This window comes from Pituophis catenifer, unplaced genomic scaffold (assembly GCF_029215685.1).
Source record: "Pituophis catenifer annectens isolate HBS135680 unplaced genomic scaffold, rPitCat1.0.hap2 SCAF_7, whole genome shotgun sequence".
Lineage (NCBI taxonomy): Eukaryota > Metazoa > Chordata > Lepidosauria > Squamata > Colubridae > Pituophis > Pituophis catenifer.
Genome location: NW_027256887.1, coordinates 45,339,617 through 45,354,606, shown reverse-complemented (window position 1 = coordinate 45,354,606; position 14,990 = coordinate 45,339,617). Strand labels below are relative to the sequence as shown.

The window sequence follows — 14,990 nt, the reverse complement described above, 5'->3', positions numbered from 1 at the left end:
GTGGACCGATAGAAAGAGGTCATCAACCATTGTTCCACATGATTTTTTCGCAAGACTCTAAGGAAATGAAGTCTCTGTTGAGCCTTACTAACCACCAAGGACATGTTTTTCCAGTTGAGAGCTTGATTAATAAGCACTCTCAAGAATTTAAAAGAGGAAACCCTCTCCACACAGCCCCCCTCGATATACAGTGGGGCACGTTCCTCTCTGTGCTTTCGGAAATCTAGCACCTTCTCCTTTGTCTTACTAGTATTTAGATGTAAGTTGTTTTTTGAGTACCATGTGGATACCTTCTGGACTTCTTCCCTGTATGCTGATTCGTCCCCTCCAGTTATGAGACCCAGCACTGTTGTGTCATCTGCAAACTTTATTATGATGTTGGATGGATCAGAGGATATGCAGTCATGTGTATACAGCAAGTACAGGTAGGGGCTGAGCACACAGCCCTGAGGGGAGCCTGTGCTGAGCTTCAGGGTAGAAGATGTAAAGGAACCAACCCTTACTGTTTATGGATGATCCGTCAGGAAGTCTTTGATCCAGTCACAAGTGAGGGGAGGGAAATTCAGGTCAGTCAGTTTTTCAATGAGAATGCCTGGTAAGATGGTATTAAAGATCAAGCTATAGTATATAAAAAACATTCTGACATAATTCCCAGATTTCTCAAGGTGGCTCAGTGCAATATGTAGAACAGTGGTGATGGCATCCCCTGTCGACCTGTTGCTTCCATAAGCAAACGGATGTTGATCGAAATTTGGTGGAAGGCAGGACCTGAGGTGTTGTAGGACCAGTCTCTCAAACCACTTCATCACTATAGTCAGTGCAATGGGTCTATAGTCATTCAGGCTGTTTATGGCTGCTTTCTTCAGAACTGGGATAATTGTGGCTGCTTTCAAGCATGATGGGACTAGCCTGTTGCAGGGAGATGTTAAAAATCCTTGTCAGGACCCATTAATTGGTCAGCACAGGTTTTTACCACTTTCCTCAGCACCCCGTCTGGACCTGCAGCTTTGTTGAGATTTACAGCCTTCAGCACAGCTCTCACTTGATGTTCATCCAGGGTGAGTGGCTGGAGGTTAGAGGGCCTTTGGGTTAGAGTCACAAAGACGGGTCTTTTGACCTCAAAGCGGGCAAGGAAGCTATTTAGCTCCTTCACCAGCAAGGCATCATCATTGGCTATTTTTTTTGTATTGCCCTTATAGTTGGTTAGGTGTTGCAGTCCCTGCCATACCTGTCTTATCATCTTCCAGATGCTTCTCTACCTTTTGTTTGTATTTCTGTTTAGCCGCCTTAATGCCTCTCCTCAAGTTTGCCCTGGCCACATTGTATTCGTCTTCATTTCCTGCCTTTAAGGTGGAGTTTCAGGCTCTCAGATGTGATTATAACTCTGCTGACAGAGTTTACGATTACTGTAAACTCTGATGCGCTTATTCACTGTTACATTGTCTGTGATGTTTTAATGTAAGAGAGTACAGCATCAGTGAATTTTTGCAGCTCCAAATGTTCAAATATACTCCACTTGGTAGTCTCAAAGCAGTCCTATTGGCAGAGTTGTCCCTCCAGCCAGATTTTGACAATTTTCCTGACTGGCCGTATCCTTTTCCTAAGAGGGATATACTTTGGGCACAGTAGCAGAGATGTGGTCGGACGTACCCAGATGGGAGAGGGGGATTGCTCTATATGACTGTCTGTTTGAGTACATATGGTCTAGCGTGTTCTTGTCTCTGGTGGTACATTGCACAAACTTAGGAAGAACAGACTTTAGACAGGCTTGATTAAAATCCCAGCCACGACAAAAGTGCCTTCAGGATAAGTTTGCTGCTGCCTCTCAATGGCATTATGTAACTTAGAGAGCGCTGTGCTAACATTTGCATCAGGTGGAATATAGACAGCGGTGATAACTATAACAGAAATTTCTCTAGGTAAATAAAATGGCCAACAAATGACAGTTAAGAATTCCACATCTGGAGAAGAGTGTGTATAAGTAACTCTACTGTTAGTACACCAGTCATTATGTATGTAAATACAATGTCCTCCACCTTTGCTTTTACTAGAGTTGCTGTTTCTGACAAAGTGGTTTGTGGGGTGGTTAGTTAGCTCCACTGACGTGTCCGGTACAAGTGGACGAAGCCAGGCTTCTGTGATGATCATCACACAGCAGTCATGAATGAGCTTATTCACTGCCATCCATAGCTCTAGTTCATCAGTTTTGTGGACAAAGGATCTAGAGTTGGTTAGAAAAATGCTTGATAATGCTGATCTGTGAGGCTGCTTCCATAACTGAGCTAGCTAGCTCTGCTTCCACTCTCTTCTCTGCCTCCTAGGCCCAACAACCATCCATGGAGAGCCTGGCAGTCTTACTATGTTACTCGGTATATTATGAGACCACTGGAAGTCACTGGTAATATCTAGTCGACTAGAAGATCCAATCTTTAGTAACTCCCCACAGGTATAGATTAGTTTTTGCCTACACACTCCACTGTAACACCAGGAGCTCAAAGCCACAGCGTCTATGCGCGCCACGATCTTGGAATTCCAATATTTTCAGTGAATTCATTAAATATTTTTTTTCTGTATACATACCTGAATTCAGAATCTTAGAATCCCCTTTGTTATGAAAGACAGATGATTGGCATTATTAGCTGAAAGAAACTTCACAAGCACAGCAGCAAGCAAGTACCAGAAGTAAAAAGTTCTATACCCAGGAACATATCTCTTAGGGCTCAACCAATAAAGTCACTTTCATATTTTAGTAACAGTGTTACTTAAGTACCTCCATTTGAATGTGGCTTCTTTTTAAAAGAGACAGTATTGACCATATCCCATTCTGCTTCATAACTGTTCATATGTTCTGGCCCTCTGAAAGTCTTCTCCTTAGGAGTCTGCACCCATTCTACAACTGAACTGGAATCCTAAATAAAATATCAAAATAACATCAGCAGCCATTTTTCTTGTAAACTACTTATAAAAGCAATTTTTCTGTCCACAACTATAAAGCAAATTTGTTCAAGGAACATCACTTTTGTCATATGCAAATTTAAGATTAAAACGTGCAGTAAGCCAATCTGTAAAACAATTTACTTTGAAGAAAACTGCCAATCAAAAAATAATAAAACTTTGTTTTATAGTTCAGCTCAAGGAAAGGAAAAAAATAGCATTTTAGTTTCAGAAGAAAAATAGTCTTGCTCAGATATAGCATTATTCAATCTTTGGCTTGTTTAAGGCATTAGTCCCAACATTCCATTTCTATGCTTTTGTAACTTCTTTCTCAAATGACATAGTAGAACTATAAGTGGAGTAATTTGCTTTCCATCCCCCACAAACAATAAAAAAAAAAAAGAGTTCATACATCTACAGCTGAATAAACAACATATGTGAACTACGATATGTAAACTTCAAACTGTGACAGATTTCCTTTAAAACTTTAATGGAAGCTGTCATGTTATAGTTAAAGAAATCAAAGACCCTTGATTTTCTAGTCTTATGGTCTGGGAATACTTTTTAATGATTACTACTTACACAAATGTATAATATTATTCAAGGCTCTGCATTAGTCCACAAAATCATTTCACAGGCTTGAGCTATCTTTCTGAAGCATCTCTAAATCAAATAAAAAATCTTTAAATGCTGGATGTCAACCAAGATATCTGTCTTCTAGTAGCAGAGGAGAACATGAGAGATTTATCTCTCTCATGACCAGACCCAGAATCTATGAAGTTTATAATACATTTAAAGGATATACAGGAACCAAAAACTAGGTGAAGCAGACACAATTCATGTTTCAACATACTGTAATCATTTTGTAGGCTTATCCAGCAAATAAGCATGATGGATAATAATGAAATATAAACTATAAAAGTTTAGTGAACTGTAAGATGAATATTCAGGCTAATGAAGGACATACAATTCATATGAATGCAAATGTGCATGAAAATGCAATAGCATAGCAGGGTCAATTAAAATACTGATGTACCAGAGTAGAACACCAAATTATGACAGATAAAAATACCAAGAATTAAAGATATGAATTTCCGTGATCGAGAATGGAACAATGGGCAGCTGATCATTCCCCAAACTGTGCTCTAAAATTGTAACAGTTCTCTATCAGCAGATTAATCAAAAGCAGCTTGTCAGAGTCCAACACATTTAGATTACAAAACAGAAAACAAAGAGAAGTTCTGTTTTGTAAGCTGTGTCTTCCTCTGGTGTGAGGGACAAATAATATTCGTGCTTTACATTTATAGTATGGTTCTGAAGTGCAGATTAGGCAAAGCAGGTAAACTGAAATTCTGGACAGGTAGGAGACAGATTTAAAAAATCAGATTGTTTTTTTCTGTGAAGGAAGTCAAACTATGGGTACAATAAAGGACACTGTTTATGTTAGCAAGTGCTATCAGTAGAAAAGGCAGGTTTGGAGCCGGCTCAGAAAAGCAGAATATACAATAGATACAGCAGGTCAGCCCATATTAAGGTCAACCCATGTTATTATCAAGTTCTACATTTCTGCTGTAAAGGAGTTCTATGTATCATTTCAGAGTGCATCAGCTATAAACTTGTGGACTTTGTAATTCTCCGTTTTCTTTTCGCAAGGAGCCCAGTGATCACTGTCAGTAAAATATATCTTGTTGTATCTATCTTCATTTGATTTAGTGAGATTGGTATTACATTAAGTAATTACACTGTATTCATTCTGGGTATTTTTGATACACTGTGACAGAACTGCAGTGTTAGGCTGTTATCCTAAAGACACTTACCTGAATATAAAACCCACTGAAGCTTAATTCTCAACAGAAGAACACAAGATTGCACTACAAATAATCCTTGTTTAGGAATACTATTGGCACCAGCAATTCAGTCATTAAGTGAAGCAGTCACCAAGTGAAACCGTGTCTGTGCTTACAATCTTACTTCCCTTCCCTTTGCTTTACAGACTTATAAAGATTGTAAATGCAAGCATTGGTTGCAAAGTTCATTATCATTGTAATTGAAGACAAAGAGAAATTTTATATGTAAGATGTGAAAAGTATGTGAAGTATATAAGGGTCTGTATAAAATATAAAACATTCTACAATTTGCTGTTTTATTTGCTGCTTATTATTTGTTATTTCTTGTTATCTTTTCAACATTAGAAAATCAAGGAAGTACAAGATGTTTGGGAATTGAGTATTAAATGAAATAACCTGATAATTAAAATCATATTGACAATAATTTGTATCTCCAGTTAGATATGCCAGAATAGAGAAATATATTAAAGGGACAACTGTATTCAAGCTTTGATTCAATAAATATACATAGCAATTGTGCTATGTATTACTGCTTTCTGTAGTGATTACACCCACCAGAGATAAGGAAATAATTTTTCTAAGTTCTTCTCCTCCCAAGATAATATATTATTGGATGGTGCAAATAACCTTTTAGGCTTGGAAAGACAATCTGCCATCTTCAAATCATGACTGAGAAACTAGTCCTCACTCAATTTTTGCAGTCTCCATAATTCCATTAATTCAAAAGTCACACTGTTGTTTCTTATCACTTAGTTTACTATAAAGATAAAGCAATTAAAAAAGAAAATCACAGAAAAACAATCACATGGTTATATGGCATCTGCATCAACACTCACAAATTCTGATCCTCTGTTTTCTAAAAAGATTAAGAATCAAAATACTACCCATCCTTGTAAAGGACCAGAGGGATGACCTATGAGAAGGAGACTATTAGAAAACATGAGCTAAGCCTGGGAAAACAAGATAGTGTGAGAAAGAAAATTAAATTTGCCCCACCTTTAGTCTCTTTGATAAAACACGAAGAGAATATTTGTGAGGCAATCTGATTGTTTCAACCTTCATTTTATTTTTATTTCAGTTTTCTAAGGTATACTTCTAAAGCTTTAACAAAAAATGCTACAAATAACCAACGTACCTTTTTAGCATATAGAATGTTAGAAGAGTCTAGTGAATCATCTAGAGGTCTCCAATCTATTATCACCTCAATGCTCTAAAACACAAATGATGCAATTTTTCAAAAAGTAAGTCAGTAATGTCATATGTTTCTATTTACAAAATATTAATTTATTCTATACAAACAATCTGTAATCTTTCATAAACGGTAGAAGGTAAATTCACAGGAAACATACTATACAGTTATATTCAAAAGAGAAAACCCTACATTTTGATGTGTAAGCTTTTCAATGACTCGCAATAACCCAGATTGTAAAGCATCATGATCTTCATCATTTTCACTTGAAGAATGAATGAAAACTCCTTCTTGTTCATATATAATCTAAAAGATAAAAAATAAAAATAACAAATTAAGTTGTTTCATTAAGAGCTTTTTTGGCAATCTGTTTTGAACCTGCTCTGGGGACAAAACCAATTACTGTAATGCAATTTGGGTCTTTCAGAGAAAATGACAAGCTTATATTGCATACTCACTAGCCTAGTCAAGTAATAAATTGGGCAGACTTTCTATTAGAATAGAACATTGCATGCCTGGGGATATAATGATATGGATGGAAAAATAAACAAGACTAGTTTTGCAATACAAGCTATGTTAAAACCAAGAGCTCAGAAACAGTTTATTCCATTTTTATTGATTCCTAAAGCATGTTAGTCACAAGGCAAGGAACTATTAAAATAAAAAGCTATCAATTTAAAGCTTTTAAATAATATCAGAAATAAAAAAGGCAGGCTAGTTAAAACAGAATGCTACACAGAAGCTCAAATAGAAAAATAACTAAAAGTTCTGAGAAAATAATGCTTCATATGGAAATAAGCAACCCTTAAAAAAGACCACTTCCATCAGCCACTCCCCACACTTCAGAGGGCATGGACCCTTGGAATAGGCTTTCAAGGACAGGAACAAATGGGAAGAGACATGCCTTTAAATATTTTAAGATATATTCTATGTTTATGAATCTATTTCATTAAATTCAAGTTAAACTAATTTGGACTTGCTTATATTTTAGAAAATTAATCTGAAAGTGTTAGATCTAACACTTTCACTTCTTGTCCAGTTGTCTAAGCCTTAAATCATGGCACTGGCAACACATGACCATTTTCAGGTTCACATGTAACACTCATATGCACATATGCCTCTGCTCAAAATAAATCATTGCTTCAGAAACCAAGCAAAAGTGAATGGAGTTAAACTTTCCTACATCACACCAGCCAATTCACTGTTTCGCATTTATAATATCATAAAATGAACGAACACATACCATTGCAGGATAACATAACTTTCTACCAATTCTGTCATGATAATCCTGTAACTTTAACAATGAATACAAGTGAAAGAAATATTTGAGGATTTTCCCCATCTCCAAACGAAGTGCTATATTTCTCTGTACCAAAGATGGGAGGCTTTTAGGTTTGCTTAGGCTCATGAGACCCAGGGTGGATAAAAATCGATGGGTTTTTTTAAAAAAAAATATATCACATTTTTAAAATTTAAATTGGATTTTTTTATTTTTATCAAATTTATTTTAATAAAATGCTTTTGGAGCAAAAATCTATATAAACATAGTTTTCTAAGATACATGAATAATTTAGTTTACTCAGCAGGAAATGGAGCTTAGTTTTATAGCATAAGGCTGTATATTCTGTAATATTTACATTTTTGGTAAACTGACTCAATGAATCCAAGCTCTGCAAGCTAAATAGGAAACCTTCATTTTGTTTGCAAATAATAATATTAAAGATTTTAACTACCAGCAAGAATGAGTCCTTACATTTAAAAAGCACCTGTCATTTCAGATCCATCATGGCAGCGCCTGTTAGCAGGCATCCACTCACCTGCTGCCCGCCACATCCCTCACCTTGTTGTGTTACTGCCGCATCACCAGCTGTCCCATTAAAGTGAATGGGACTGTTGGTGAGTCAACAGCGGGGTCAGAGGAGCCGCTGTGGGACAGAGATGACAGTTGCTCTTTAAAAATTATGATTTAAATTGAGTTGATTTAAATCAAGCCTTTTTACTAGTGATTTAAATCATTAACTAACCCAGTGGTTCTCAACCTGTGGACGGCGGACCTCTGGGGGTCTGCAATGTTGTCATAGGAGGTCCATGAAGGCTTGAAGAAATGTTATGATTTAAATATTGAATTGTCTTGGAGGTCCATGGCCACAAAAGATATTTAAAGGGGTCTGTGGTGAAGAAAAGGTTAAGAACCAGTGAACTATACTGATACAAAAGGCAAGACAAGGAATGCTAAGATTAAAAACTATATTACTCCTGATATATTACTCCTGAAATTCATTTTACACAATCTGGTTTTATAAAAAGGTGACAAGTTTCAGGAAATATCTGTTCATTGATATTTTAGAGATAGAAATGCAGGCAGAAAACCCTGAATCAACGCAGTGACTTCATGGTATACAGAGGTTCTTTATTGTACCGATTTAATTTCTGGAATGACTGATAAAAATGGATTTACCTGTTTAGTATTTAGAGTAACTGTACTGGTAGTACCTTATTTTTTTTTCAGATAGCGTTATTACAATATAATTATTTCTTTGCACATTAAGATTAAGAATTTCAAACCTTATGTTAAAGTGAATAATGAATAATAATTAGATATAAATATAAATAAATAATAATAACTTAATGAATAAATATAAGTGAACTTTCTTTTCATTCCTAAACAAATCTTATCAATATACTATATACCATATCAGAAGTTACCAGCCAGCATAACCCTAGTAAATTTGAAATGATCTCCAAAGGAAAATTTGGTGGGAGAGGAGAGAAAAAACATATAAAAATTCTGTAACCTATCTATCTCCCATACGTTGTCAACCTAGGGTGGCCAACTCCAGCTAAAACCAGTCCTGCAGACATTCTTCTTTCCACCTCAGTAACTGTAATCAGTAAGTATAGTATAGAAACTACAGTCTAAGTCAAGACACGAACAGATGTCAGCCTGGATATTATGTATGGAATGAGTTAGCACTGCCTTTCCCTCAAACTGAAGTAGATTCAGCCTCCTTGTCAATGTCTTTTGGGCAATATTGCCATGGTTATTTTTAACTTAGTTGCTGGAGTAACTCAACCCATTTCTGGAGGAGAGAGGAAAGCTTCTGGCGAAAAGCAGCAGAAGATATTTTGGCCAAGGATAAAACATGCTGGAATCCTAGCTCTGATTACTGTTTGAGAACCTCAGCATGAAGAAGTTCTGTGAAATTTATCAAGGATGTCTTTTATTAATTTGTCTTTGGATCCAACAGCTTGTTTTATTATGTAATCAAAAGATATTTTGTGGATACAGTGGGCTGGAATAAAACATATTTTTTGCCATTTGCAAATATTTAGGGTATTTTCTGTAATGACCAAGGTTTGATGATTTTGGAATTTGTGGATGGAAATTTAATCTCTGTTCACCTGAAACATTTTGGAATAATTTTAACTTGAAAAATCACTGCAAAATATTTTAAAACAAATACCGTATTTTCCGGCGTATAAGACGACTTTTTAACACATGAAAATCTTCTCAAAAGTCGGGGGTCGTCTTATACGCTGGGTGTCGTTCTCCTGTAACCAGGCAGACCAGCCCGAAAGGCTCTGACGAGCCTTAAATGGCTCTGGCGATCCCAGCTCTAGCGATCCCAGCTCTGGCGATCCCAGCTGAGTTCCCTGCAACTCAGCTGGGATCGCCAGAACCATGGCTCTGACAGTCCCAGCTCTGACGGTCGATCCCAGCTCTGACGATCCCAGCTGAGTTCCCTGCAACTCAGCTGGGATCGCCAGAAACCATGTAAAAGGAAAAAAGTTTTTTCCCTTTTACTCTGACGATCCAAGCTCTGACGATCCCAGCTGAGTTCCCTGCAACTCAGCTGGGATGGCCAGAGCCATGTAAAAGATAAAAAGTTTTCCCCCTCCAGCTTGCTTACCTCAGCTGCTAGTCCCAACGCTTGCCTTGCTTCGCTTGCCTGAATCTATTCCATCAGCAATCAGCAATCAAGCAAGCAGGGAGTTGTGGACTTCAACTCCCAGAATTCCTCAGCCAGCAAAGCAAAGCTGGCTGAGGAATTCTGGGAGTTGAAGTCTACAAGTCTTAAAGTTGCCAAGGTTAGAGACCCCTGTTCTATTGGGTAAGTTTTTTTCCCCTTGGGAGCTTTAAAAAAATAGTCAATTGGGGTTTTTTTAGTTGTTCTTTTTTAGACCTAGCCATTTAAAGTTTAGGAAGTTTTAAATTTAGCTTTCATATAAAAATAAAAATAAAATAAAATAAAATAATATTTGTGCAGCTTTCTGAGATTTAGTGTGTTTCTGTAGTGTTTCACTCTAACTACACAAACACACAAAATCTCACAAAGCTGTATGTGGAATTTTGTGTGTGTAAAGTGTGAAAGTTGGTTTTTTGGACTTTTTGTGGCTGTGTGAGGTTCCTGCTTGTTGCAGGGGCCATTTTGGGTCTAGCACAGCTGCTTTTACATTGTGGGTGAGCCAGTTGTGTTGTGTGTGTGTAGAGTGTGAAAGTTTTTTGGGGGGCTTTTTGTGACTGTGTGAGGTTCTTGCTTGTTGCAGGGGCCATTTTGGGACTAGCACAGCTGCTTTTACATTGTGGGTGAGCCAGTTGTGTTGTGTGTGTGTAGAGTGTGAAAGTTTTTTGGGGGGCTTTTTTTGCCTGTGTGAGGTTCCTGCTTGTTGCAGGGGCCATTTTGGGACTAGCACAGCTGCTTTTACATTGTGGGTGAGCCAGTTGTGTTGTGTTGTGTTGTGTGTGTTTAGAGTGTGAAAGTTTTTGGGGGGGCTTTTTGTGGCTGTGTGAGGTTCCTGCTTGTTGCAGGGGCCATTTTGGGACTAGCACAGCTGCTTTTACATTGTGGGTGAGCCAGTTGATGTTTTTTAATTTTTATTTGGTGTGCATTGGAAGAGGGGTAGTCTTATATGGCGAGTATAGCCCAAACCCTATATTTTAACAGGAAAAGTTGGGGGTCGTCTTATACGCCCAGTCGTCTTATACGCCGGAAAATACAGTATTTAGACAGAAAAAACTATTCATATTTTGAGCCAACTTGGAAACATTCCATAAAATATTACATGTACTCTAAGAAGAATTTGGATTTCCTAAAATTACTGAAAGGTGCTACATTCAATTTAAACCTATTTTGATTTCTCAATTTTGATATGATACATAAGCAGCTTAAGAAAATGGTGCATTCCTTCTATTGAAAGAAGGAATTTTACAAGTTTTACAAGTTTACTTGTAAAGATATATAAAAAATATTATTAAGATATATTTTATAGTTTGCAAGAACTCTGTGAAGGGTTGCAACACCATAAATCAATTGTCTTAAAAGTTCTTATGATCTTAACATGAGTTTCATTAAACTATTTTTATGTTTGCTGAACATCTCAGTGGCCATTTAAGAAGGACTGTGCATAAAACTTTTTATGCTAGTAATGTAATAAATTTGAGAACACTGACACATGCCCTATAATTGTCATTTTAGTTTAATAATTATGCAATGGCTAATATGAATTTAGGAAGATATATAAGGTTTAAAAATTGGTACAAAGTTGAATAAGAAGAAATTTTAAATGTTTTAATTGGTTTGTATTTTTAATTTTGGGCCAAATTTATATATATTTTAATTGTTTTTAATATTTGTATTTCATGTTTTTAATTCTGGCTGTACACCGCCCTGAGTCCTCAGGGAGAAGGGCGGTATATAAATTTAAAACTAAATAAATAAATAAATAATGAAAACTTGAGATTTATCAACTGATGAATTTTAGCTACCTTGGGGAGAGGAGCCAAAATAAGTTTGCTGTGTTCACAAAAATTATCACCTAGATCTAAAATCCATTCATTCTCAACCTATCTCTAATGAGAAAACTGATTGATATATTATGCAGTTTAGATTTAATGTGTTGTTTAAAACTAAGTTGCTTTTACATACTTCTTGCAATGTGTTTTTAGGAATATGCTTTGTTTTGTTTGTATTTCTTTTCTGTTTACATTGTTATATCATTAAGCAATACAAATAAATTTTTTGAGTTCAGGTATTTGTTTATTGAATCAGAATGGATTGAAAGCTATAATCCAAAGATGATTCCTAGTTACTGGAAATATTCTACTCTGAGAAGTATTAGTAGCTTAGGAGAAGAATTAAATATCTGAGAAACAGAAACAGTTGTGCTACCACTGAAAATGATCTAAATGTAAAAGTGGATGACTACCCAATGCTGTACATTACTTATATATACCAAACCATATAAATATGACAATGATATGGTGAAAAAATGCCCCCTTTTAGAAACCATTTCTATTTTAATTCATTAGAACCTAAGCACCTCAGTAGCCCACCTTCCATCTATTTATCAGATGTCTATTTGTCAGATATTTATCAATTGGTTGATATCATTTTTTAAAAAAATATCAGAAGCAAAAAAAAAAATGACAGATTTGTATTGGGAAGTTTTGTAAATCAGGGTTTTTTTTCCCTGCATTTTAACCATATCACAGACAGCTCCTTTGAAAGAATCAGTCGAAAAGCTACAAGCCTAACAGGTCATAATGCAGTAAAAAGGATGGGCTGGCTTCCATCTGACAATTCATTCAGAGAGGTACATATAAACAGGAAAGTTACACAAAACCGTAAAAGGAAAGCCTTCTAGTGACCCTATGAGGGTATGTTCTCTTCCCCAAACCTCCTTTGCACTACTTCCCTTTTCAACAGCACCAAGGCATGCCCTTCCTTTTAACCGCGACCTGATCACAGATGCGGGAAAAATTACACCTGTCCCGATTCCGACAGGTCAAGAGGCGGTCCTCCTCTTCAAACGAGGGCAAAACGCCTCAGCCTCGGGCCTCCGTTGACAACACATCCAGCCCCGCCCGAGGTCTGCGGGCTATTTGCCCCAACGTATCTGGAGGACACCCCTCGAAGCAAGACCGGTTCAGCCAGCGGCCTGACATCCTCCCAGCTCAGTCCGGGATTTCCGTCCCAACCGTTATAGAGCTCCCATAATGAAATGTACTCTGCTCCCAAGGCAACATTACAGTCACCGCGTCTCAAAGATTGAATTCCTCTCCCTTACCTTTCCCCCTACCGGAGCTGCCATCTTGGCTACTAATGTTTATGATGACGTTGCTTCACGTGTTCCCAGCAGCTTCACAACAACCCCCACCCAACCGAATCTCACCGGTCACGGCGGCTCAACGCATGCGCAGGGAAAGGAGGATTAGGAGTTTGCGCGGTAAGTAGTGACAGAAACCAACGAGGGTAGTAAAGGGCGGAGCTTGCTGTGGGGCTGATTCCGCCTGCCGTTTGTCACACTTTGGGCTGTTCTTGTGAGCGTCGTTTCCAGTGCTCCGCCTGTTTATGTATTGGAGTAGAATGATGAGCTTGATTTTTCGTGGAATGATAATATATACCAGTGTTTCTCAACTTCAGCCACTTTAAATTCCCCAGCAATGCTGGCTGGGGAATTCTGGGAGTTGAAGTCCACATCTCTTAAAGTGACTACGGTTGAAAGACATTACTATAACTATAGTCGGAAGCAACGTTATTTCTTCTACAAACGTTTTTTGTACAGCTCCTAGGAATACTAGCTTGGCATTTCTAAGACAATACCTACTTGATAGAAATCTTTTTTTTCAAGATTTTAACATCTTAACATTCCTTCCTCTATATTTTTTCAGTCAGCAAATTACTTTGATTTCTCCACCTTTATATTGGTTAGTTACTCGTTTCCAAACTTTTGTCCACTATTAAATGCACAAACAGAATGGGACAAACTTATCTTCATTATGTGAACATCCATTCAGAGTAGGGTGCCACAGCTACATTCCAGAAAAGACCAAACATGAGCCCATGTTTACATGTGTATTCTTGTTAAATCATTTAATCGTACTTTTCATTGGTATATTTTAGTAGTGCTTTTTCATAATAGTTTTTTAAAATATCAGGAAATACAGGTATTAGTCTCTCACATTTGCAAAATCATTAGCAAACAAATCATGATGAGTTATATTTGGGTTTTGCTCTTCAGAAGCTGGTCTTCAAGACTCTTGATAAAGCTTGAATAAATTGCATGCAATGGTGGCAGAAAAATAGTGGCATCTTTAGCACCAGCATAAAATTAGTAAAAAGGTGCCTGGTGTTAAAGCATACAGTTGTGTAGGAGGAAAAGATACTTGCTTCAAGTGAAAGATCACTTTCATTATATATGCATTTATATTCATAAAGATGAGTTTGAGCTCGTAACGCAAGAGGAAAATATGATTAAAAAAATATAACATCTGAGCACATCTCCCTTATTTGGAATACAGCAGCTGAAAAATATTCAAAAGGAACACAAGCATAGCAGCCTGTAAGACTCTGATAATATGATCATCATGCAAGTGTCACCTTTTATCCCATCTCTGACAATATAATAAAAAGGGAAGAGTTGCCATGTATGCTAACTATCAATTCTTTTTCAGAATTCCAAATGAAAGAATTTGCAATACTGTACAGAGCATGTGATTTGAAATGTTTTGAGGAATAAATAGAAAATCTAATTGTCAATGTCTGGTATCACCTTCTCATACAAGAAATGTTGTAAATCATACCTTTTAAAGGCAAATTGCAGATGCAGTGGTGTTTAAAATTTGTGAACTCTCTTGAATTTTCAATATTTTTGCATGAATATGATCTAAAATGTTATCTGTTCTCTACATGTCTTAAACTTAGATAAGGAGAATCCAATTAAATAAATCAAAAAGATAATACTTGTCCATTTATTTATTGAAGAAGATGATCCAAACCCACATGTTAGTGTGTGGCAAAAATATGTTGACCTTTGCCTTAAGTTACTGATATGTCCCTTTTGGGCAGCAATAAGTGCAACTAAATGTTTCCAATAACTGTTGATTAAACTTGCTAATCAATTTGGAAGAATTTTGGCTCACTCCTCCTTAAAAAACAGCTTCAACTCAGCGAGGTTAGTAGGCTTCTTTGCATGATCTGCCCACTTCAGATGCTTCCATAATATTTCTGTTGGATTAA

At 36.8% G+C, this 14,990-nt stretch overlaps 1 protein-coding gene across 1 annotated transcript in view; it reads right to left on the bottom strand.

Annotated features, from left to right (window-relative positions):
- The window catches only part of TBC1D15 (TBC1 domain family member 15), a 36,077-nt gene extending 22,951 nt beyond the window's left edge, over window positions 1–13,126 (bottom strand). The window contains exons 1-4 of the mRNA XM_070947038.1: window positions 13,039–13,126; window positions 6,163–6,276; window positions 5,917–5,991; window positions 2,771–2,909 (exon numbers count right to left, since the gene is read on the bottom strand). Of these exons, the coding sequence (XP_070803139.1) occupies window positions 2,771–2,909; window positions 5,917–5,991; window positions 6,163–6,276; window positions 13,039–13,062 (352 nt within the window). The 5' untranslated portion in view covers window positions 13,063–13,126. The remainder of the gene's footprint in view (window positions 1–2,770; window positions 2,910–5,916; window positions 5,992–6,162; window positions 6,277–13,038) is intronic.
- Between the last annotated feature and the right edge of the window lie 1,864 nt (window positions 13,127–14,990).